Source organism: Onychostruthus taczanowskii, unplaced genomic scaffold (assembly GCF_017590055.1).
Source record: "Onychostruthus taczanowskii isolate IOZ18803 unplaced genomic scaffold, ASM1759005v1 scaffold37, whole genome shotgun sequence".
NCBI lineage: Eukaryota > Metazoa > Chordata > Aves > Passeriformes > Passeridae > Onychostruthus > Onychostruthus taczanowskii.
This window is the reverse complement of record NW_024501126.1, coordinates 6,248,511-6,272,815: the sequence shown is the minus strand read 5'-3', so window position 1 is coordinate 6,272,815 and position 24,305 is coordinate 6,248,511. Positions and strand designations below refer to the sequence as shown.

The 24,305-nt window shown below is 39.5% G+C and overlaps 1 protein-coding gene across 2 annotated transcripts; it reads left to right on the top strand.

Annotated features, from left to right (window-relative positions):
• The first annotated feature begins 14,276 nt into the window (after positions 1-14,276).
• Positions 14,277-21,950, top strand: CMBL (carboxymethylenebutenolidase homolog). 2 transcript variants are annotated; one of them, XM_041411834.1, is made up of 7 exons: positions 14,280-14,501; positions 16,563-16,606; positions 16,934-17,156; positions 17,914-18,021; positions 19,088-19,230; positions 20,378-20,469; positions 21,446-21,950. In XM_041411834.1, the coding sequence occupies exons 3-7, from the start codon at positions 16,942-16,944 to the stop codon at positions 21,623-21,625; spliced, it is 738 nt and encodes a 245-aa protein (XP_041267768.1). In that variant the 5' UTR covers positions 14,280-14,501; positions 16,563-16,606; positions 16,934-16,941; the 3' UTR covers positions 21,626-21,950. The 2 variants fall into 2 exon arrangements, with proteins under 2 accessions (XP_041267769.1, XP_041267768.1); XM_041411835.1 differs by lacking the exon at positions 16,563-16,606 and having other exon boundaries at positions 14,277-14,501.
• Positions 21,951-24,305: the final 2,355 nt, after the last annotated feature.

Here is a 24,305-nt window from a genome sequence, read left to right as displayed (position 1 = left end):
GGACTGACAAAATTACACAAACAAGGTCATTGCTGTACATTAAAATGTACACTGTAAGGTATAGTACAATACATGTATCATCAGTGTGACTTGCTGCTATTTGCCATCCAAAAAATGCTGGAACTGAGGCTCCTTTGCTCTTCCAGTACTGGTAAACAAGCCTGGTCTACTGGCTTGTTGTGCATGACAAAGAGTTAGGACCGAAGACATTATTAATTTATGCAATACTTGCATTTAGACAGTCCACAGTCATGCAGGGGATTGTTAGATTTGTCTTCCTTTAGATTCACTACATTCAAGCACTTAAGCTTTTGCTTCTTACTTCTTAGGGACAGCATAGAAAATGGATGCACAAATTTTCCAGACAAATTTGGAACAGAATGTTTTCCAAAGGCAAAGGAGATGAATATGCCCAAGATGACTGAGAAATGGGTGCATACAGACGTGCCTAAATCACAGTCCTAGGACTAAGCAAGCTTAACTAACTGCAAAAAGGACACACATGTCCTGAAATGCTCCTGACTTGCCCTAGGAAGATGGTGGCAGTGTGTTGACACAAATAAATAATTTACTAGACCTAGCCAATGGCTCCCTTCATGGTTTTCAGGAATGAAGGAAGGCATCAGAAGCAGGTTATAGGCCAAAATAACCTTGGGACCACCCAGACGGTAAGAGGGCTGGAGCACCTTTCCCGTGGAGACAGGGTGAGAGAACTTGGGGTTTTTTGGCCTGGGTGGCTGCCTCTGTCTTCACCTTCCACGGGTGCATTGGAGAAGGTCATGTTGGGAGAGCACAGGGGACGGTAAGGAGGCAGCAGGCACTAGGAGAACCATGGAGCTCTGAGATGTTTCACAACTTCTCTGGGGCAACGTGCTCAGAGAAGTGACAGAATCTCCCTCTTTGGAGAGGTTCAAGACCTTCAGGGTGAGTGAAACTTCAGGTGGTGTGGTCTTGTTTATGGGAGATTGGACAAGGAGAGTTCCAAGGGTACCTTCAATCTCCAACCTCCTTTGATCCTCAAAATCCCCATGATGACCTGATCCCCAAAATCCCCATGATGACCTGACCTGGTGCTTTCAGTCCAAGTCTGTTACCCACGTCCCCAGAGGTATCTCTGGGCCCCCAGACAGTATCCCCACAGCTGTATCTCATGTTGACAAACATCGAGGCCCCAGTCCCACAGTGTTTCCATGTGAACCAAGGAGAGCTCCAGGCCCTTGGCACCACTCCTGTGCCTACATAACCTCAGAAAAGTTCTCAAAGTGTCATGGCTTTGTGAAGGTAGCACCATACGCTACGTCAGTTGTGTAGGAGACAAGGGACGAGCGTGATGAAGGTCTTGGAAATAAGAATTTGAAGGACCTGTGAAAGCAGTGCCTGCTGTAGTTTGTCCTGAAGTGAAAAACACTGGTTGCATTATTGGTGTCAAAACCTGTTTTAAATGGGATAGAAACTGTCTGTTTTCCCAAACACTAATCATCTTCTTAAAAAATGGCATTCATTGGGGAACCTCTTTAGGTGACACTTGTGCCTATGATCCAGGTGTTGTGGGTGTGGGATAGCATGTGTGGGATGCAGCTGCACGTTGTGTAAACAGATTTTATAGGAGAGACATGAAAGCCTGCTTGTACTCTTCTCCAAAGGCACCGAGACATGGGTCATCAGGGCTGGCACAGAGTGTCTCCAGCTATTCTGGGCATCCAGGTTCTCGGGCTGCTCACAGCATGTGGCCACATGTGCCATGGCCTCTGGGGTGCCTAAGAAATTGTTCCTTGGGTTGGTTGGTTGACCTTGCTGGTAGTGGATGCCCCAACCTCATCTCTGCTCACCCTCCTCTTTTCTCATTCCCGTTCTTCAGTGAGCAGGTAAAGAGTTTGTAAGTAGTACGTAAAAGTGTCCTTCAGGGCTTTCTTTAAAAGTTGTATTGAGGCAGGATGCCTCATACCTACAAGATGGTTTGCCTTGAGAGAAGAAAATGAGGCTGGTTTTGCACTTCTCAGCCCAGACATAACACTGGTTTAGGCGAGATCTGCTGCAGTTTGTTATCACAGCTTGTTTTCAGTGCTGCATTAACAGCACCGTGGTTAACAGCTTCACAGCCAGATCATACTTGCTCCGGGAAATGTCCACAAGATGGGGCCCCTTTCCTTGACAGCCACCAAGAAGACTTTTAGGGACTTTGGCTCTAATTACAGTAATCAACACTCTGAATGGTCCCTGTCAAATCCTGCAGTAAAAGTACACCAGTGTCAGAGGAAATCTGGCTTCCTAGTAAGTGGAAGCTGTAGCAACAAAGCTGTTGAATGCTGTCTCTGCACGCAGCCAGGCACCAGCCTGTTGGGTTGTGATAAAAGACAGAATGTCATCTGCTCGTTAGGAGTCTGTAGTTATTCAGAGAAAACCCTGGTTTGCGTACAGCATCATCACACTACTGAATATTCATCAGTTTATCTCCTCTATGTAGCAAAATCAAATTACCTTGGGATAACATTAGAGCTTGATAAGCCAATAAGTTGGAAGAAGTGTGATTTGAATTTTAACCCAAGGGTATTCTCCTTATGCTTGCTCATCATGAGCCAGACCTTTCTTTTTCCAACATAAGCAAGTATAAATAGAGTTACACTAAGCTGCTTAAAGAAATTTTAACTGTGGCAAACAGTATTAGTTCCAAAATGCTGAATTAGTCTCCTTGCAATTCTCTGTTAAACGTAATTGGCCAAATAGTACAAAATCACTTTAAAATTCCTTGGGAAACTAGAATGCAATTGAGAGGGGCAACCCAAATATTTATCACTGGAAAAGTAGTATTCAAAGAGTAGCAAGAGGTAAATCTGAATTTCTGCCATCCAAGCATCACCAGTGCTCAGGTAGGAGAAACCTCTGCTACAGAATGAAGTATTGTGGAGACAGATTTGTCTCTGGCACCCTTATGCTGCATGAGAAAATGGGGAGTAGCCACCTTGATGACAAGCCACAGAATAAAACTGGACGAGGACTGATGAGCAATGGGTAGAATAAATAGATGGATGAAGGAGAAGGCAGAGAAGCATTTCAAACTAGTGCTGTTTGGAGTCTTATTATCTATTTCTGTGTTGATGCTATAGCTCCAGGCTCATTGCCGTGGGTGGAAGAACAGCAGAGATGCTGTTATGCTCTGGCTGCAATATTAGGAGTTCACAGATAAGACTCTGCCCAGACTGGGTCTTACCCAAATTGTTTTGCTATTTGGTTTTATTTTCTAGAGAGGGTTTTTGTGATAAATTAATCTTGAAACTGTTTTTAATACCATTTACTGCATTACAATTGTAGCAGAGAAACTGAAGAGGGATTATTGGAAGTGTATTAGAGGTCTTATTTAGTATCTATTTTCATTAGTTAGAAAATCTATAACAGGATAAGTAACTAAGATATATTCTGAACAAAAACCAGTTCAGCATTGAAGAGCACGTTTGATTTTTATTGCCAGTGTGCTGCATTTCACTTTAGTAAAGGGACCAGCCAGACAATATTGTTCCAGCACATGTATTTGCATGGAAATAAGCAAAAAGTTCCATTTTGATCAGTTAAGAGTGACAGCAAACCAAGGTTTTAAACAGCTCCTCAGACTAGGGTAAAATAAATGCTATTTGTATGACTACCTAATGACTGTGAAGGGGAAGAGGAGGGATCACCAAATGTTAGTTTGGTTTAAAAAGATGCTACAGTGGCCTGTCTCCTGTTGAAAGATACAAGGAACTAAACTGAGCTTGAGGGTTTCATCTGAGAAGACCTCCTAGGTCATAAACTCTATAGAAGCCTTTCTTCACTGGAGGATAAATGGAGTAGTTTCCAGCTTGTCTTTTAAAATGCATCTCTCTGGAGAAGTTATGCATCTGTGCTGTCTGAAGATGTGTTATAAGCACAGCACTGGTGTATGTCTCTATTCTTCTGACCACTCTCAGTTCAGATTGCACAGTTTATAACTTTGCAAAGAAATCCTCTGCTGATTTACCTTCTTCAAGTTGACTTATTAGTACCTTTAGAGATACCAGTTAATGATGGGTTTCCTGGGAAAGGATTATGTATGGCAGGGGATACAGGAGACCAGCAAAGTGCACGTAGGAAGCAGCAGCTTTGGAGTCCCTAAAGAGGAAGGGAAAGGGGACATACAGAACGAAAGTTTGAAGGGAACAGTAGTCAGAAAAACAGCATGATGACAGTGGGGTCCCACAGGAGTTACAGCAAGAGGTTACCAGGTGCCAGTGTGTGAGGAGGAACTTTGAGACCACATGAGAGGAGTGGTTATGAAGCAGTGTGTGGGGACATCACATGGAAATGTAGCTATCACATGCTGAATTGCATTGAGTGGTGGACTGACATAAACCCTTCCTCTGCCCTTAACACTCTCAGGGGTTATGCTGACTGACCTGAAATTTATGAATATTTATGTCATAAACATGTCAACAGCCTGTTTACAATAAACACCTGGAATTTCTCTTCCAACCTTGCTGTACCAAGTGGATATCATTACGTGTCTGGAGGGGGCTGGGGAGGACTGCATGAAGATTGACTCATAATCATAGCTCTTACTGCAGATAACAACTGGTTTTCATTTCTGCTTTCCTGCAGATTCCTAGATGGCTGATGAATGAGGCCCTGCCCGTGTGATACTGGATTTGACTATGAGGGTTGTGGGGCAGGAAGTGCAAGTTGAGCACATCAAGGTGTACATTTGCAAACCACCTGCCAGCACAGGCAAATCTGTGATTGTGATTCATGATATATTTGGACGGCACCTCCCAAACACCAGATACATGGCTGATATGCTAACAACTAATGGATACATGTAAGAAATCTTTTATTTTCCAAGAAATCCCACTCTTTATGATTTCTAGCCTTACATTAGAACTGTTATATGTGGAAGGAAACTATTACCAGGGCAGTTTGAGCAATATATTTCCATAATATGGACCCAAAGAGGGAAATTGCTGTGTAGCATGGCAGAGTATAGCATGATTCCTTAATTCTTTGCTGATTACAGAAGAAGTGACTGCACACATAGAATGTGTAGAATATTGAAAACATGATGCAGTAAAAAGTGATTTTGCTTATTTTCCCAGTAAAGTGAGATGACTTTTTAAAATAGTGTGTTCTGAAACACATGTATGTGTTCTGTTTTTGCAAGCCTTTTTAAAATAAAGTCATTCCATCTGAGTTATATGATGGGATTTTTAAAAATTTCCATCAGCAGAATATGAATGAATGTCATGTATTTTACATACGGGTATAAGAATGGTTCATATGCACCCATGGTTATTAAATACAATCTCCTTCCCCCTTCAAAGCTTTCCCATTCATTTTCAATTCATGTCCTATGACAGTTAAATTCCAAAATGCAGAAAAATCTTGCAACAACTGGATATGATGCAATGTACTCCATCTGCTTTATACATTACAGACATTCATATGGGGTTTGAATAAGCATGCAGTACCAAAAGGCAAACCTCCATACTATTCTGTAGAAGTCTACTTTGGAGAGATAATGCCTTCAATGCCCTGAGCCTATGGAGCACGAGGAAAGCCAGATGTCACCAGACAGGTGTGGTGTGGCTGAGATCTGTCTGTGGAACTGCAAGGAGGAGAAACTGTCTCTGTGGAAAAAGCCTCAACCTTTGCAAACATTAGGGTTTCCTGATACACTGGAACAATGCAAGGGTCTGTTGTCTGCTCCCTGTCTTTCCTGATGTCCCCTATTATGCTCCATGTTTGGAAGTTTGTTTGTCTTGTGACCAAGTGAAGATGTTGTCAATTTGAGACTGGACACACGCCCTTCATGCTGTGCTGGATGCTGGCAAATCACTGCTATGGCAATGTGCTGCTTTGTTACAGCAAGAGTCTGCTCTGTCAGAAGTGCCCAGTGTCTGATCAATTGGTATTTTTCTATACTACCTTGCAAATTTTCCCTATGATTCATGCTCTGCCATACTTGTTTTTGGGATGCCTTCTTTCCCTCCACCTGAAGTGTTAAGAATGCAGTGGTCAAGGGAAGAAGGCTTCAGGAGAACTGAGCGTTTTCAGGCAGCAGTGTCAAAATGAAGAGAAGCTGTATGCATCTTCTAAGATGCTGCTGAACTGGTTCATCAGTGCTTACTGAGAGGAAAATAGACAGATTTTTCCTAGTGCAGTATGGGATGAGGAGCTATGGGAACTCCATTTCAGAGATTATATTAAGCCTGATGACTAGTATTGCTTTATTAGATCAGTTTGAGTGGGAAAACCTGCTCTTCTGCATGGGTTTGTGAAGCTTCACTTTCAAAGCACTATGTGTTTCTGACAGATTCTCATGCAATGGCTGCACAGTTTTGCCCATACATTTCGAAATACATTTATGCTCTGGGTGTCACTGTTTTTTTTTTTTTTGGTTTTTTTTTTTTTTTTTAATAGCAATTATAGAAATGATCAAACAAGGTGAAGAAAAATAAATGATTGCAACATACTGATTTAGGCCAAACTGATCCAATCATTTCACCATGTTCAACAACATCCATGAGGTGTGTCTGAGGATGGAGAGAGCCAAAGACATTTTAATAAGTGAAAGATGATTGCTGTTTCCCAGGGATCCCACTGCTTCCAACTGGAATGGGCTTGGGAGAACACACAGCAACACCTGGTGGTGACCTAGTGATGGCAGCCTCCAGAGTCCCTTCTGCACGAGGAAACTCTCTCCTGCACTGGTGAGTCACAACTGCTGCTGGACATGCAAGACATTTCAGCCAAGGTCATCCCGAGCCAGGCTTTGCATCCCGTGATGCAGGAGCTCAGCCTGAGTGGACTCTTACTGCACTTTCCTTTTTCCAGTCACCAGATTAGTAAAACATTACTCCCCTTCTTCGCACGCAGTTTCCCTTCACTTGTTCTTTGCTGACCTCAGTCCATCAGGCGTCTGTTGTTTTGGTTTTTTTCTAGCTCATAAGTAAGACATAACATAAGTAAGCCTCACCATGCACTCTGTAGTAAACAACTATTTAATGTAATTGTCTTAGTTTACATGGAACCCATCAGTGATGGATTTAGGTTGAATGCTTTATGTTGTATGCAAAATGTAAACTTTTTGTAATCAGGACAGAATTTTATCATCTTTTACAAGATCATGCATTGCTTTACTGTGTATAATTTCAAATTGTGTACTCAAACCCAGGAAAACCAGGTGAAATACCATGGATAGAGTATTAATGTTTTCCAGATTTGTATCACAGAATGTATTTTGTGGTTTAATCATTGAAAAAAGCATTTATAGGTATATTTAAATGTTTTCTATTGCTCATAGGTAATTCTGTGGAATAGGTAACAATGTTATTTAAAAACATTACTTTTTCAGGAAAAAAGAGATCAAAATAATGTCTGGATAGAAATCTTTCATGCAATGAAGGGCCAAAAGAAATCTCAGTTTTTGATTAATTAATTCAACTTTGATTTTTGTGTCTATGTGTGCAGAGCCAGCTACCCAGACTTTTTTGAGGAAGAGAAGTTTAGACACTTTCCGATGAGTGGTCTGAATTTGAGGATTGTCTGAAAACTTGAGATGGCAGGAAAATACCAAGTAAACTGTCAGTGAGCTGGATATCACATTGCTTGCTGCTGTCAGAAACTGCCTTTCCCCACTTTTTTTGTTTGGTTTGGTTTTATTTGGTTTGGTTTGGGCTTTCTTTTGTTTTTGTTTTGTTGAGATTGGATGCAGCTATTTAGCCACACTAGGAAAAGTGGCCTTTTGAAATTATTTCCTAGAAATGGATGGAATCAATAATTTTGCCTTGAAGAGAATTCAAGGCCAACTTTCTTAGTGGTGGCTTGGTGAAGAATTTTTGTCATCTGCTGTTGACAAAAGTTGCTTCCTCTGCTTCAAAAAGCCCAGTTAAAAAGTGTTCATTGACTCAAATAATGAGAAACCATAACTCTGATCTGATGTCTCACTGAGTTTAACAGACTGATCCTTTAAGGCGTTGTATGGAAAGAAGAAAGGAGTTATTGATTGTGCCGGAGAACTTTCCCAGCATCACGTAATTGCCCCCAGGGAGGTGATGGCTGCATCGCCAGGCAGAGTGAGGGCCAGTGGCTCCCTAGGAAATGTGGAGCTGGGAGCCAGGAGGAGTATCACATCTTCCCCTCCTGTGTGCAGCACTGCCCGCACATTTATCAGCAAAGACCTGTCACCAGCAGGCTCTGCTGCCTTAATAATAGAGAGGGAAACTGCTGGCAAGACAACCCTGAGAAGGGGTCAGACTAATTAGAGGCCAAACTAATTAACTTTCCTGGGAGAGCAAATATCTTGGATTATTGGGAGTAGCTGCATCGAACGTTGCTGAGCTTGGCTATTTGATGAGAAGGTTATGGGAGACATAACTGGACCATTTCCAGAGTGCCTCTGTCTCACAGGGGTCAGTTGTCCTGGAAACTTTTTAGCTTGGAATCTGTCCCCTGTCTGCTGCAATGGGAAGGCAGGGTTGGGTGCTGCCGGGCATTTCTTACAGGCAATTCACACGTTTCAAGTGTCAGCTCCAGTCAGGAAAGAATTTCTTGGCACTTAATTTGCTTGTTGTGTGTTTGTGCGTTGGCAGATAATGTTGTGTTTGCGAGGCTGGTTTATTGGGGAATTTCACCGGTGCCCAAAGGGGTGAGGAACTGGGGCTGGGAGCAGCCTGGAGGTAATATAAAAGCCTGAAATGCCACCCTGCTCCCACCAATACTTTCTTTTTACTGTCTCTGCATGGTGACCTATACTACAGGGGTAAACGAGTGTTTTCAGAGCACAGCAAAATGTATTTCAAGCTACCTTGTAGGTTCTGAAAACATCTACCATGTTTGTTACATTGACTTCCCTGCAACAAATATCCCAGACAACAACTTACAGTTATTGTCAGCATTTTCACTGGCTAATAAGTAGTATTTGCTAGAGAGGTTTTTACTACTTTTCTATCAAAATTTACAAAGCAAAAACTGGTCCAGCTTCTCCCAGAATGGTAGGCTTTTTTAACTCTTAGGTAGGTGTTTAATCAATATCCATCCTTTTCCAATCCATCCTTTTAGGTTTTTCTTTGATGTAGTTATGTTGCTTTTTTTATTGAATCCCATTGAGATGTTTTTTTCCTCTTTCTGAAGATGTCAGATTAGCAACCTCTAACATTTACCTGAAATAATTAATTATTTAAAGTACGCAGAAGAAAATATAGTAGCAGCATAATATGGTGACAGTCATATATGCACCTCTGTATTTTCATGCTTTCAGATACTGATTTTACTATGGCTCCTCAATTTGCATTTCCTTACATGTTCCAGAGAAGATGCTGTACTCAAATACCTAAGGGAGCAGCGTGGTGCAAAGAAATTAGGGGTCATGGGTTTTTGAGTGGGTGGTGTTGATGTAGGTCACCTGGTGATCACTCACTTGGAATTAAAGGCCGGTGCATCTCTCTATGGTAGGTAAATCCAAAAATGTCCCACGAGCAGGTACACATGCATAAGCGTATAGTGTAGCCTAAACACTTGGTGCAGCATCATTTTTTCAAATGAGGCTATAACCTGATGAAGAGAGATATTTTTAGCAGAGTTGGAAGGATACTATGCAAAGAAGAGGGTGGTGAGGTTATTCGTTCCTAGTTTTGGAAGGGTCATAGCAGACATGTCCTTAATTTGGATCTGGACAGACATACATGTTGTCCTTGGGTCACTTTCCCAATTTAGTTTCCTTTTTCCTGTTTACTACTGCTCTGCATACTGCAGAGCCAGAACTTCACCCAGGAGCAGAGAGTGTTATTTTTGTTTTTGTTGCTCTGTAAAGTTAGATTGCAGATATTTTAACATCAGCTTTCCTTTTGTGCTCTGCTTAAGAAGCTGGGATAGCTGAGCTGCACTTTCCTGATGTTCTCAGAATGTACATTTCGGACTGATTACTGAAACATTGTTTTTTTCCCAGTCAGTTTGAAAGAACTCAGGCTTGCATGCACAGAAGATATCCTTGATTCCTTAATTCAGAAGATATCCTTAATTCAGATATTCAATCTATACCCAGAATCTCATTTAAAAAGTGTTTTATTATAAAAAGGTATGTTTTGAGGTGCCATGATACCAGTAGCTTCAGAATAAAGCTAGATATTATGTGAGATATGAAAATTTCTCACTGCAGAAGCAGAAAGATCTGTTTGAGTCTGGATTTCCCCTAAAATGTCAATTGAAGATTTTGTTTTCATGTTTTCTAGGACTAATCAAAGATTCTGATGATATATTCAATCTCATGAACCTTAAATCTTGCATTTTTGATGAAAAAGATTACTTAATTCCCCTTCATCAAATATGCTAATAGCCTCCATCATCTTTGATTTCTGCATGTTTTAATTTCCATCCTAAATTGTGAGTTAAAACTGAGCCTCCTAATAGTGCTTGAAGATTAAAAAAAAAAAAAAAAAAACAAGCAGAAAAATAGAACTAGACATAGAAGGGCTAATGTAGCCTAGGCAAAGAATGAAATATCTCTCTCTAGATATTTTTAAAAGTCTCTTTCTTTTGTAAAAGTATGGTTACTAACCCAAGTAGAAAAGTTTCATCAGAATTCCACTGCTGTTTTTGATCACTCTACTCAGGGACCTATCCTTTGCTGTATGACACTTTTTTCTATCAGTCCTAGGAACCTGTAAACCATGTAGGATGTGCCAAATTGCACCCAAATGTGTCTATTAGAGGCTTTTTGTTCAATTATAGTGTATGTGGCACTGCCATATATTTCACATACAGAAAATGCCTTTGTTATGTCCATGTCTTTGCAATTGGGAGGCCACTTTTTAACAAAATTTCTAGGATCTGAGTGCAAAAGTGGATGTAATGCTTTAACATGCTTTGAAATACTTTCCAGTTCCTTGAGATTCATATTAATGTTTGAAGTTAGACTAAAGGTAAATTAATCTATGTATTATGGCCTTTGTTCATCTATGTTCCAAATAAATCACAAGCCCAAAATTTAGGAACACAAACACATAGCTTGGTGAAGCTCATTTAGAGACACGAAGCTTTTTTGGACTTGTATCCTGGAGGCAGATGTGTGTTTAGCAGGTGATGTAAGAGAGCACACAATTTGTGCCTAAGATTATTCAGAGGGGGTTCTACTTTCTTGTATTCCCTGTGGCTCAGTGAAACACTATCTATTCCTAAACTGATCAGTCTAGGAATTGAAGTGTGCAATGCAATCTGCAGACAGGACATTTTAATGTGATGCTTACAACCATGGCTGCTGCCTGAAGAAGAAATCTCACATTTCAAAAACAATCTGTCGGGATGTGCCCCCTGTTGACGGAGTGACAAAATTATCATTTGTCTCCTTAAAAAGGAAAAAAACCCCAGAAGTTTCTCTCCTCAGTTAGGTAAAAAGACACCTCATAGGGCCTTGGGGACATCACCTCAAACTTAAGGATAGCAAATTGGACAGAAGCCAAAAAGTCCTGCCTAGGCAATTTACTAGAAAAAGAAGACAACAAAGGAACTAATTACTTTTGTGAGGTGTTTTACCAGGAGCAAGAACCTCTTGCCTTGGCTCGGTTTTTCTCTGTAGAGCTTTGTTATTTTGCTTTTTATTAAAACTTTTCTATTTCCAGCACTGCCACAGAAGCCACCCTACTGATTTGATGCCATCTGAGGTGGCTGAGGTATCTTGGGTGTGATATAGATCTCCAAGAGCTTATAAGACCTGGCTTGAGGAGACGCTTATATCAACAATCCATGTTTTTGCATGATGTATCTTCCTTAGTTTTTCTGTCAGTGATATGACAAAATTCTCCACGTCTCATCAGCTCAAGACTGTATCCTCCTCATCACCCATCCTCCATTTGTGGCCAGCAGTAAGGAATATCCCCCCCTGCTAAACATCCTGGCAACCTGTGCTTCAGGATTTCTGAGCTAGAAATTTCTAATGCCACTCCTGCAACTGTGTCAAATGGCCACTGGTGGACCAAGAGTCTGTGGATTTGCCAGATCCTTTTAGCTTGCTTGAACTGCTGAGCACTAGCTCACCTTGTGACTTCCACGGTTTAATTATGCCCCATAATTAAACAGGGAGAAAGGCTTGTGATCATTAGTTTGAACGCAGCTGCCTCATATCTTCATCATGCTCGTACTTCTAAAGCTATAAGAAAACCAAATATGAGTGTATGTCCCTTTTCACCTTTTCAGTGCTGCAGATAAAGACTGCATACCATTTAAATGGGGAGAAAAATGTAATTTAGGGAAGTCTTAATTTTACTAATGACAGTCTCTCAAATTAAATATACCATCAGAGAAATATTTATTGTGGTGTCTCTCAGGTAAAGATAGCCAACAATACTAATGACCTGTATTTCTCTTAATGGGATTGTTAAGGTGTTCCTACTTTACATGCTGCTAATGGTCCTCCATCTTTCTCATGGGGAGGTACTGAGAGAATTCTGACCTGAAACTGCTGATTAACTGCTGATTTCCGTGTGACACCACCTATATGTAATGTATAAATGCAGCTGTTTCCTGGGTGATACAGCTGTCATAACACATATTTTCCTGGAGAAGAATGCAGAAGTCTGGAAGTGTATTGTGCCTTAATTGTCCCAGTGTCAAACACGGATAACTCCACATTAATGGTGTTCCATTAGCATTAGAAGGTTTGTTAATGTGGGAAAGGACAATCAGGACATCTATTTAGAGAACAGCAGTCATTCATAAATTCTGGAATGGCATGTGAACTGCAACACTAACATTGTGACTAAGCAAAAACAAAAAAAACCAAACTGACATGCAGTACTTTCGTGAAATTAAAGGGTAGATAGCTACTGAACCATATTATCATAGTTATGTTATAAATGTGTATTTTATATGCGTATATTTTTAATATACATGTAATATATTTTATATATATATATATATTATAGTTCATACAAGTACAGCCAAATATTCATGATAAAACTGTAAGTCTCTGAGTAGGAGCTGGAAATGTGAGATCTGAAAGAGGCAAGTGTTTACATTGTGAAGTGCAGCCAAATGCATGCACATAGATCGAGGAAGCATTGAATTAAGTTTTGACTTCTAAGTGAAAAATCAGCATGGATTACATAACAAGGAACATGAAACAATAGGAAATCAAAAGCAGTTTAGTCTCCAAATTTTAATCTTAAGGTAAAGTGGAATAGTCTTATGTATAAAGAATTATTTCCACATGAAAAAGAAAGGTGGAAATGTGGTTAAACAGCTCTAGTGGAGAGAAGGTTCTGCAAGCATTGCTGCCATTTTTGTTTTCTGGGAACGATGAAAACTCGCAATTGTTCTCTTATTTATTTGACTGCTGTTCTCTAAAGTTGATATGGAGTACCTAATGTCCTTGTGTGCTATAATTTGTGGCGCACAGATGGGAAGAGCCAAAAAACATAAAACAAAAGGGCTGGGTTTTGAGCCTTATGACTTTGCTCTGGAATTCTTGGAAGGGCTTTTTTTCATTTGTTTAGCTTTATTTTAGGGATTGCAAACAAAGAACACTAATGAAATCACTTAGAATATGAGAAAACACCTTACATATGAGGACTAAACTGTAAGACAAAGGTGTGTTAGATTAGCAGCCATTTAGTCTACTTCATAGATGCAGCTCTGAGGAAACAGGGAATTTTGGATTGCTAATATATATAGCTAAAGGTCTTTAAAAAATAATCCTAATAATCCCATAAAAAGAAAATCAGGAGAATGAGAAGGATAAAAGGGCCAGCCAGAGACTGAAAATGAAAAAGAAAAAAAAGGTATAAAATATCCTGTGGTAGGATAAAAAAAGTCTGTATTTTAAACATTTATTGTATAGCATAGAGGTACAGGAATCTAGAAAGTTATTATTTTCTTAAAAACTAATTATTTTCATTCTGAAGAGAAAATATTTTTTCCTGCAGTGTATGACTTTGTCATGTATAGAGCTTTAAAATGACATTTCTACTTCACTACCTCACTCTGCTGATGACTTTAAATATGACTTTTACCCATGGATAAAAAGTCTCAGGAACTAATTATGCCAATGTAGTGCTTAAAAGTAGTTCGACACCAACATTTAAAACCAAAGAAACAATCTTTAAAGAAAAAAAAAAGAAAAAGAAAAAAAAGTAAAAAAAAATAATTTTTTTCTAGGTGGATTGTTCAGCTACATCAAGATGTTTTGGAAACGGAAAGAAAAAGCCCTCCGGGGGCGAATACCATTTCGTGCAAGTTCACAAGCGGGCTCGGCGCTCAGCCCCGGCAGCACAGCCCGCCCGCGGAGGAGGCAGAGAAATGACTGAAAGGAGCAGATTTAAAAAGAGCGGCTTCGTCACCCGGCGAGGCACGAGATAAAGGCAGGGCTTTTATGTAACTCTTTTAAAGGAAGTTGATCCTGGCGCTCTCCCCTTTCCTTTTGGGAGTTAGCACTTTGGGGATCCACTTCAGCCACGCTGAGCTCCTGCATCCTGCTTCTGTTCTCGGACACAGCCGCAGCGCCACAGGTATGTGCGGGTCTGTTTGGGCTTTTTAAAAAACCCTGGCGCTTTTTTTTTTTTTTTTTTTTTTTTTTTTTTTTTTCCCCCCCTCAGAAACGTAGAAAAAGTGCTTGCGAGGTATGACTCAGCATGTTCGGGAGACTTTCATTTTATTTGCAGGCAGAGTGCAAGCTCATTTAAATGAAATTGGGGGTTGCTTTCTTCCCTTTCTTTCTTTCTTTTTTGCCTTTTTTCTTTTTGAGGTGATGGTTCAGAAACCTGTTATTTTCCCTCCAGAGGTGGGGAAGACCTCGAGGAGGAAGACTCAGGAGAGTGTGTTTACAGCACACAGTGCCACACAGCAATATCCTTATATTTTTACTACCTCTAGATTCAAGTATCTGAAAATTAATTCTTGTTTGGCCTTCCAGTAAATTCTCAAGTGCTTGCAGGAGGAAATGGTGGTACACCAAGGCTGTGGGTTTTCAGATGCTCCTAAAACAATAGCTTTGATAAATGTAAGAGGGCGAAATTCATTTTTAATCAATGTTTCAATAGCATCTTAGGAATGGAAAGAGATGCTGTTTGTATGTACTACAGCAGATGCAGAAACACTGAAGTGTCTTGCCTGTGCTACAGAGCTTGCAAGTCTATATGGCTTATAAACCATACAAGCCAATGCTATCCCTCACAGTCCTGCATCTGGAGATGTTTTCATCAGTGAATATATCTACATCTTTAAATATTTCATGTTCTGTGTGTTGATTTACATTTTATCAGCTAGTATGAAATGTTTTCAGTTAAAGCCTTTGAGGACATACCAGTAAGGGCATTGTAGTTGTGTTTCTGGAGTTCTGAAGTATATGTTTCTTTAATACTTAATCCCTGATTTTCTTATATTTTCTGATTTAGTCTAATCAAAAGGAAACAGTTTGTGAATGAAAAATTAGTTATGAACTTCTTCCTATCATATATTTGCACTGTGTTTTGCCTTATATGCTCATTTATTCATTCATTTTTTTACCGGTAAACATACTTTAAATTAGAAGTCCTATATGTCAGACCACAACCTGTAGAGAAAAAAGGATGCTTATGGGTGTGGCTCATTTAAAAAAGAAAAGGTAGAATACTCATATAGATGTGTGCCCAGAGATAATACAGCTTTCATATATGACACAGTTTGTCTTCAACTGATCTGCAAAAATGAAATCTCCTGATATCTACAATCTAGCTCTGGTGATACTGCTTGGGAGAGTCTGAATTTTAAAGTCTGCAAATCCAGAATATATTGCCCTCTAGAATTCTGTCCAAATTTTCTGGCTGCCAAGTTTTTTGCTGGCTTTCCTAAAGCTGTCCCTTTTCTGCCACAAATCTTTAAGTCCCAATTGTCCGGGGACAGTTCAGTAACTTTTTACTTTTTGTTTTACTATTTCTCTCTGTATTTTTGACACAGTTGAGTTTGAAGGTCCTTGTTTCTTTACTAGCAAAGTTTCTACAGCAATACACATGTTAGAGAGCTTGGGTAAAGCTTTATCTAAATTCTTTTTGTGTTCTTTAATAATTTGGAGATGCTCTGTGAATATTCAAAGGAGTTAGTCAGGTCTGTTCACTCAGTTGGTTAACATAAGCTTGATGGCAGAAAATCATTAACTTGAGTCCCAGGAGCTATCTACAGGTGTGTTAGATTCTGTTGGTACTTTTTGACCTTTGTGAATTACTTGTTTATTTTCATTTAAGCAATAGTTTGAAAAAAATTAACCATACTCTACTCTTACCTTTTTGATAAAAGATTTGGCTCAACTTTAAGAATTCGGTTTTTTATGTTCAGTGCTGGTACATTTTTTTGGCATCTTTCCTAAGTATCCTTCTTCAAAAATCTGCAACATCTGAGGCTACAGCAGTTTAGAAAAAGGATTTATTGACACTGAAAATGTCAGCTATGTAATACTTTAAGTCCCGAAATTATAATGCTTAATCTATGTGTAGTTATATCTTTCTACACAGTAGCTGTTGGTTTTTTCTTTCAAAATGCTGAGTCTTGTATTAAGCCTTTACTGTCTACTAAAGAAAGCTATGCATTCCTGACAGGAAATACACATGATGAAGAGTGGAAGGACTGCCTTCATCGCTATGTAAATAGTTTGTGATGGTTGCCTTGCTGCTTGCTCATAACTTTATTTGTATTGTACTACTCACTGTAGGGCATGGAAATCCTAGCATGTACCAGGTCCCTGCTGAAGACTCCATAACATAAGAAACTCTAACAATAATCTTACTTACGTTAAATAACCCAATGGGTTTATTGACTAATGCTTCATTTTAGATCAAACAGTAATGAGTATGTTCACCCTATTACTGTAATGATTAAAAAATTCAACAGCTGATGATACTGCTGTCTTCTGATTTTTTTCCATGTGGTATGCTTTGGTATTCACTACTGAATGTTTTTTGTTCCTTAGTATCACACATGGCCAATGAATCGAGGCCCTGCCCGTGTGATATTGGAGACAGGTTTGACTATGGAGGCCGTGGGCAGGAGGTTCAAGTTGGGCACATCAAGGCGTACGTCTGCAAACCTTCTGCCAGCACCGACAGGGCTGTCATTGTGATTCACGACATATTTGGATGGCAACTCCCAAACACCAGATACATAGCTGATATGCTAACAACTAATGGATACATGTAAGAAATGCTACTGTTTTCAAAGGGTCTTTTTAATAGGAAAGTTTGTTGAACGAACTGTTACTTTTTTCATATAAAGCATACAAGCACAAATAACTTCACAGTCTTTCTTTACCCCTTTCTTCAAGGAGCTTACTGCTAAAACAGTGAAAGAAGTCTAAAATAATTGAGTAGTCTTACCATAATGAGTTAGTAGCTCAGAAGAAGAGGGGAGAAACAGAAAATTTTCTTGTTCTGCGTCTTTCATCTTTCATAAGCCTGTAGCAGCCTGCTTCCTCTGTGCAACTTGGCTGTTATGGTCAAAATGCCAAAGAAGCTGAAGATCTTTCTGTGAAGGGAAGGTATACTAGTTTGTGCCAAATAAAGAAACAAATTCTCAAATATGTGAAAAGCATATTGAGTATCCTCTTTCCTGTATTACTGGGTTAGTGTTCCTTCGAGGCTAAACGTACCATGTAAATTGTAGTTTCTTTGGTTTGGTTTTGGATTCCTTTTTTTAAGTGCGGTAGGAAACCACCAAGGATTTTCAGTTGCAGTTAACTATTTATCAAAATAAGTAATGAATTTTAACAGGGTAAAATGTAACTGAAAATTATACTAAGTCTCCTTATTAGATGTAGAAACTTATTGAGGGTTTGGTGTGGGTTAAGTACTATGTATTCAGCAAAAGAATTTGTTGTGTAGTACATATGGCCTTCCCTTTAATTCTTTTTCAGTATTATTTCATGGACATAAAATATTCTCATTTTTCTTGCAGAGCCATCTGCCCAGATTTTTTTGTGGGACAAGAAGCTTGGAAACCTTCTAATGACTGGGCATCTTTCAATGACTGGGTGAAAACACGAGATGCCGGCAAAATAGACAAGTACAGCCATTGTTCCTCGTCCACCAAGGGGACATCTGTATCTCATAGGAATTTTAGCCTCAGTAAAAATGTAAAATTAGATCCTAAATTATTAGTGGGTCAAATATAGCTGGATGTCCACAAATACAAATTTCATGCTGCTCATGGTTATGTGAGTGGTGCTTTACAGATGAAAGTAGACATTTGAAGAATAAAAGTTCCCAGTGTTTGTCTGTACAGAAAGTAGAAGAAAAATGAATGAATGAAAAGGAAAGAACCAGCAAAGGCTAGAAAATGCAGCTCACTCTGGCCACTTGGATCCCTCAGGAAGGCACAAATTCCATAGATTTTAGATAGGGTGCAAATGCAAACACTGTGAAATGAAGGAACATTTCTTCTGCTGCCCATCACAGCTAGTTCAAAGCATAGTGCTTTCCTACTTATCTGTATTTTTCCCATTTTTTCTGACATGCTTGATTGCATAACGTAACTGCTGGTTTAAAAAAAACCAAAACAATTGGAAATTTACTTCCACAATTTTATAAAATATTTTTCATCCTTGTGAGAGATGTTTTGCATAGAAGTCACATTTGTGATAACAGGATGCTCTTGACTGGCTGTGGGTCTCAAACATTTATTTGTGTTTGCCTATGTGATAACTACTGCTCTTTGTGAAATGAATTGGAATGCTGTTCATAAAATCACCTCATGTCCTAGTAACAATTATCTAGGAAGACTGATTTTCTCATTTTTCTTCTCCACTGGAGTTTGTCTTGTATTTTAGAAATGAATAATAGTAAAGTAGTATTGTGGGTTGACCCCAACCAGCAGCCAACAACCTGGACTACCACTCAGTCACTCCCACGAGAGGAACAGGGGAGAGAATAAGGGAAACAAAGCAAGAAAATTCATGGGTTGAGATAAAGACAGTTTGATAAGTAAGGGAAAGAGAAAAACCATGAGTGATACAAAGACAATCACTTTGTCCCAGAAGCAGACTGATGCCCACCCAGACTTTGAGCAGCAGCCACCAGAGAGTCCAGAGAAGCAGGCTAGAGCCTTAATTCACTTTCATTTCATGTCTCAGAGAAGTTGATGTCGTCCTCAAGTATCTAAAGGACCAATGTGGTGCGAAGAAGATTGGTGTCATTGGGTTTTGCTGGGGTGGAGCGGCAGTGCAACATCTGATGCTGAAAAATCCTCATTTAAAGACCGGAGTGTCCCTCTATGGTAAGCCTGAAATACCTGCTGCATTTTGAGCAGAATACCAGTGCAGGAAGCAATTCTTTAAGGCTATTGCTGTAACAAAATTCAGTGTGACTTCTAGTGGAACAAGGTGATTTTATTATAAATAATCTATAAGCGATTTGATTTTGCGCATTCACATTTTTACACTTAGGTGTACCCAGCAAGATCTGTGTATTTAAAGAGTGGCATGACAAGGATCACAACTGTGAACATAGTGCTAAATGCCATGGCCTCACTCATTTTGTGGCGATGACAAAAGGGCTTCTAGGCACATCTTTTGCGTCTTTTAGACAGTGATCCCTCATTACTAATAGAACGCATTTTTAGCTCTCTGTTTTAACCCTGTAGTCTCACACATTGCTCAGTGCATTTGTGCTGCCTTTGATATTTTTCTTATTAAATTCTGTACTTCTACAGAACTCAGACCAACTTAATTTAATTAGAGGTGAAAGCAAATGGAACATATTTTTCCAGAAAGATTATTGGGATTGTTTTGCTGCACTGATAAGCTGATCAGTTGAGTCCATTCAACAGTGTTACTTGCTAATATTTTACTTTTTTGTTGTAATAATCTCAGGAATGAAAAGAGTAGCCAGGGTGGCAGCTGGTTAGTTCTACTGTAACTTTTATTCAAATACATTTGAATAGTCAAAATTACAATGTCAATTTGTTATGAAATCATATCAATGTAAATATATGTACACTGATATTGTAACCATCTATGTGGAATGATGAATAGTAACAATTATCTTAAAAATGGTCTTCCCAGGCCAGAGGTGAGCAGTTCCAAAGTGTCCATCTCTCACAGAACCCTGTCTCTGACAGTGGTCAATAGCAGTTGCTTAAAGCAAGCCACAAAAATGGGGAAAATGTAACAGTTCATTCCTGATTTTTCCCACAGAACTGGTCTCTGGTTTTTCTTTTTTTCACACAACTGATATTATCTTTAATGACATTGCAAACATTCAACAACAAAAAGAACTTTTAAACCGAGTGTGTTAAATTCCACTACAAACTGATCAGCTGTAACTGATGAAAATGTATTGGAAGTTTCATTGTACAGATTTTGTAGCGTTTTAGCTACTTTAGATAGCATAACTTGTTGTATGTATGTTTTCTTCTTCCTTAGGAGTGATTAGCCATTTTGAGGACAAACACAGTTTGCTGCATCCTACCTTCTTCATTTTTGGTGAGAAGGATAACATTATTCCATTGGAGCAGGTGAGTTTCCCATCATAGATATTTCACTTCTTAATGCTTTTCATGCTTGTTTTGTAATTTGGTTTTAATGAACACAAAGTAGACAACTAATTTGTACTTTCCTTTCTCTTTCACTAACTCTTACAGTACTTCTACACAAATTTTTGTTGTTTATCCCCAAATCAAAAAGTTTTACCATGACACTAAAAGGATTTTCTCTTCCTGTTTGAAAATTTGGGTGATTTTCAATTCCTTGGAAAAGCGCAAGAATCCAGAGAAAGCCTTCCGACAAGTTTACGATAGGAGACCATTTTTAGTGATACCAATGGTCCATAAAATCTGCCTGTTCTAATGGAATCACTTATAGGAGAATTAAAAAGACCCTGTGGTATCCTTTTCCTTTTCCCCCTGTCCTGCATAGGTTCTCCTTTCTGTCACTCTGTCAACATCCTTTCTCTGCAGTCTGAGTGGAGAATGGTTGGAGAAAGATGATTATCTGCTAAGGGGATCAAAGGGAAACACGTTTTTGAGTGATGTTGGCTTTAACTTTCATAGCAAAAATTCCAGCCACTTTGAACTGCTGATTTTGTCTCCGCCCCTTCTCCCTCAACTTCTAATTCAAATTCTTGTCCCAATTTTTTAAATTTGTGGTCTATCAGCAGCAACTCATACGGTGTTCACTACATGATAACCTTCTCATGATGCTGACCAGTAGGTTTTTCACCTTTACAAGTATCAATAGTAATCCATGTAATATTTTTTTTACATTTTATGCAGTCACATGCTGGTATTTTACTGGGGAAAAAAAAGCCTAGTTAAATAAACCAAGTGCAGTAACAGAAATGCGTTTAGTTATAAAATTAGTAGAAGAGAAAACAGTGCAAGGATAAATTACTTCTATCTTTCAGAAAAGTAAAAATTGAGGACAGTTTTGGGACTGTAAATATATAATGTGTTAACTTTGTACTCAGCCAACATAGAATGTTCTGTGTTGCAGGTCACCTTGCTGGAGCAGAAGCTTAAACAAAACTGTAAAGTTGATTATGAAGTTAAAATTTACCCTGGACAGACACATGGGTTTGTGCATCGCAAAAGAGAAGATATCAATCCTCAAGATAAACCTTACATTGAGGGAGGAAGAAAGGATATGATCAACTGGCTGAATAAATATCTTTAGGTTAAATTAATGCCAATAAACAAAGTTAATTGTGGTAGGAAATCAGGAAATAATACAGACTGTATTACTTAAAATGTTCTTACAACCATAAAACTATTTTGTAAAACTCTTCTGCAATAACACTACTTATTTGCACTTACCTTCTAAGTAGGGGCTTAGAAATGGCTTTTCAAATGCTGAAATCTATAAATGTAAAGAAGGTTTTTAACACTGATCTTATATATCTTAAAATTATTAGAATTTCATGTGGCATATTTTCTGGCACCTGAAAGTTTAATTTTTTTTTATCAATATTAACATGATTAAAAATCATTGAAGCTCTGCCCACACTTGAGAAATTGTCTCCTTAAAGCTGTGTTCAGCATTGTTTAGCTGTGGGATTTTTAGCTCCAAGATTTTAGGTAAATATTGTTTACCTAAACTATATTAGGTAACTATTATTTAGTTCTGGGTTGGAAGACTGGGAGATTTTCTTGGAAACAGAATATCCTCTTCAGAATTCATGAAAAGAGAGCTAGTAAAGGGAATGGGAAAGACAATGGAAAGAAATATATGTGAACAGAAAGGGAGCTGCAAAAAGTTGGGAACCAAGACTGAAGTTAAGAGATTAGAGGAAATCACATCATTTCACAATTATCTTGCGGCGAATCCTTCATTTCTCATAGTTTCAGGCAGTTGCCCTACCTACTGAACTCAATTCAGAGTTTGATCTAAACCAACCTCCAACATTACCTCCTCAAATCACTTCTTTAATATCAGGTTTCTCTCTGCTGTGATTTAATTGGGTAAGCTACAGCCCATTCCTTGCGACTGGGGGAACATAACCCTGTTTCAGCTCCTTTGGGTCCTCCCAGTAAAACTCCCAAAAACCATGTGGTGAGATCTTGCCTGTATTTGTAATGCTGAGGGAATAGCTATGGCTAAAATACTGTACTGAATATTGCCCATTTTCCCCTCAGGGAAATAAATGTGTGAGCCCAAGGAGTTTTCAGAGAATACTGCCTTTCTAGTTGCAGCCCCTCCATGGTTTCCATTGCCCCACAACATTTTTTCTTTTTGAGTTTGCTGCTGCCAGCCATGCCTGACAGCTCCTTCAGGAAGTCACATTCCCTCTGGTTCTTTCCTAGCTGGGGACCTAAGTAGTCTGTGGTGGAGTTGTAGCTGCATGTGTATCTGAACTCTATGGTGTCTCTTTGGAGTCTCCCACAATGTGGGATCAGGTCCCAGATCCCCAGCAGTGCGTCATCCATCCCTCCATTTCAACCCCTTTCCTCACACCACTCCTTCCTTCCTGCAATGCACTCTGTATGTCCCATGAGAAAGTAGTTCTCTCTGCAACACACTGGTTGGTATTAATGAAAATTTCCTGTCTTTCAAAAAGATTTCATGCCAACCTCTGAGGCAAAAATGCAAAATCTTCCTTTGCTCCTTGGTCAGTGATTATTGCTATTCTGTGGTTTGGACACTGCACATTGTGTTTCCATCTCCTTGCTCAATTATTTTCAGAGAGATGAGCCTTCAGTTCTTACTGGGTCCAGCCAGTGCAGGGAAAACCTTTTCAGGTCTGCAGGGCATTGTTGCCAACAGTCACGCTGGAAGAAATAGTCCCTCCACACTGGAGAAGTTCCATGATGCCTCCCCTTATCCTGCCCTTGTGCACAATCTGTGCAGACTCCCAGTGACTTATAGACAGAAGGAAGGGCCAGACAGTGACTTCTGTGCTTCCTGCCTGTCCTGGCATGGTTCTGTTCTCAGCAGGCAGAAGAGGAACAGTTTCCCAGGAGAGAACTGCAGACGCCTCTGTGCACTGGTACAGGCACACCTGAGGTGTGTGACTGCCCACCTCTAGGGAATGGGAACATAACAATGCACAAACCTGCCTGGAAGGAAGCAATGTAGGTTTGTGGTTCAGGTAATCTTTAAAGTGTAAATTCAATTCCCAGCCCTGGATTCATGCCCAGTTTATCAGGGTTGCTATGAGAACAGAGAGAGATGGTGAAACTGAACTCTCTACCACTATTTTCTCATGTGGATTTTAAATAAAAGAGCCTTGGTTTTTCTGAAGGTAATGTCTTGGTTGGCAAACCTGTCCAGCTTGGTTTTTTATGTGAATGAACAGATGTCTTAGGGAATAGGGCAAAGTGTTGCCAAATTTTCCCTGAGATAGGGAAAGACTGTAAAACTGAAGAGTATTTTGCCAAAATTAATTTTCCTTGGAGAATTCAGTCTCTTGCTGTAGGACAGGTGTTACATTTTATTATATATTTTGTTTCATAAGAAAAAAACCAAAAATGGGTGCATTACAAAAGGTCATTGCCAGCAGGTCAAGGGAGGTTATCTTGCTCCTCTATTCATTCTGGTGAGGCCACATCTGGAGTGCCGTGTCCAGTTCTGGATTCCTCTGTACAAGACAGACATGAAGCTCCCAGAGCAGGTCCAGCGGAGGGGCAACAAAGATGATGAAGGGACTGGAATATCTCTCTTACAAGGAGAGGCTGGGACAACTGGGTCTGTTTAGCCTCAAGAAGAGATGACTGAGAGGGGACCTCATATGTGTCTGTAAGTATCTGCAGGGAAGGGGTCAAGAGGACAGAGCCAGGCTCTTCTTCATGGTGCCAAGCAATAGGAGAAGAGGCAATGGGAAGGAAGTGGTGGAAAGTTCCACGTGAATATGGGGAAG

What these genes read in the sequence shown, in the direction of transcription:
- CMBL (XM_041411835.1), top strand. Translation starts at nt 16,942, where the DNA reads ATGGCCAATGAATCGAGGCCCTGCCCGTGTGATATTGGAGACAGGTTT. An exon ending in CTAACAACTAATGGATACAT is followed by an intron (nt 17,157 to 17,913) that starts GTAAGAAATGCT and finishes TTTTTCTTGCAG; the next exon opens with AGCCATCTGCCCAGATTTTT. An exon ending in ACATTATTCCATTGGAGCAG is followed by an intron (nt 20,470 to 21,445) that starts GTGAGTTTCCCA and finishes TCTGTGTTGCAG; the next exon opens with GTCACCTTGCTGGAGCAGAA.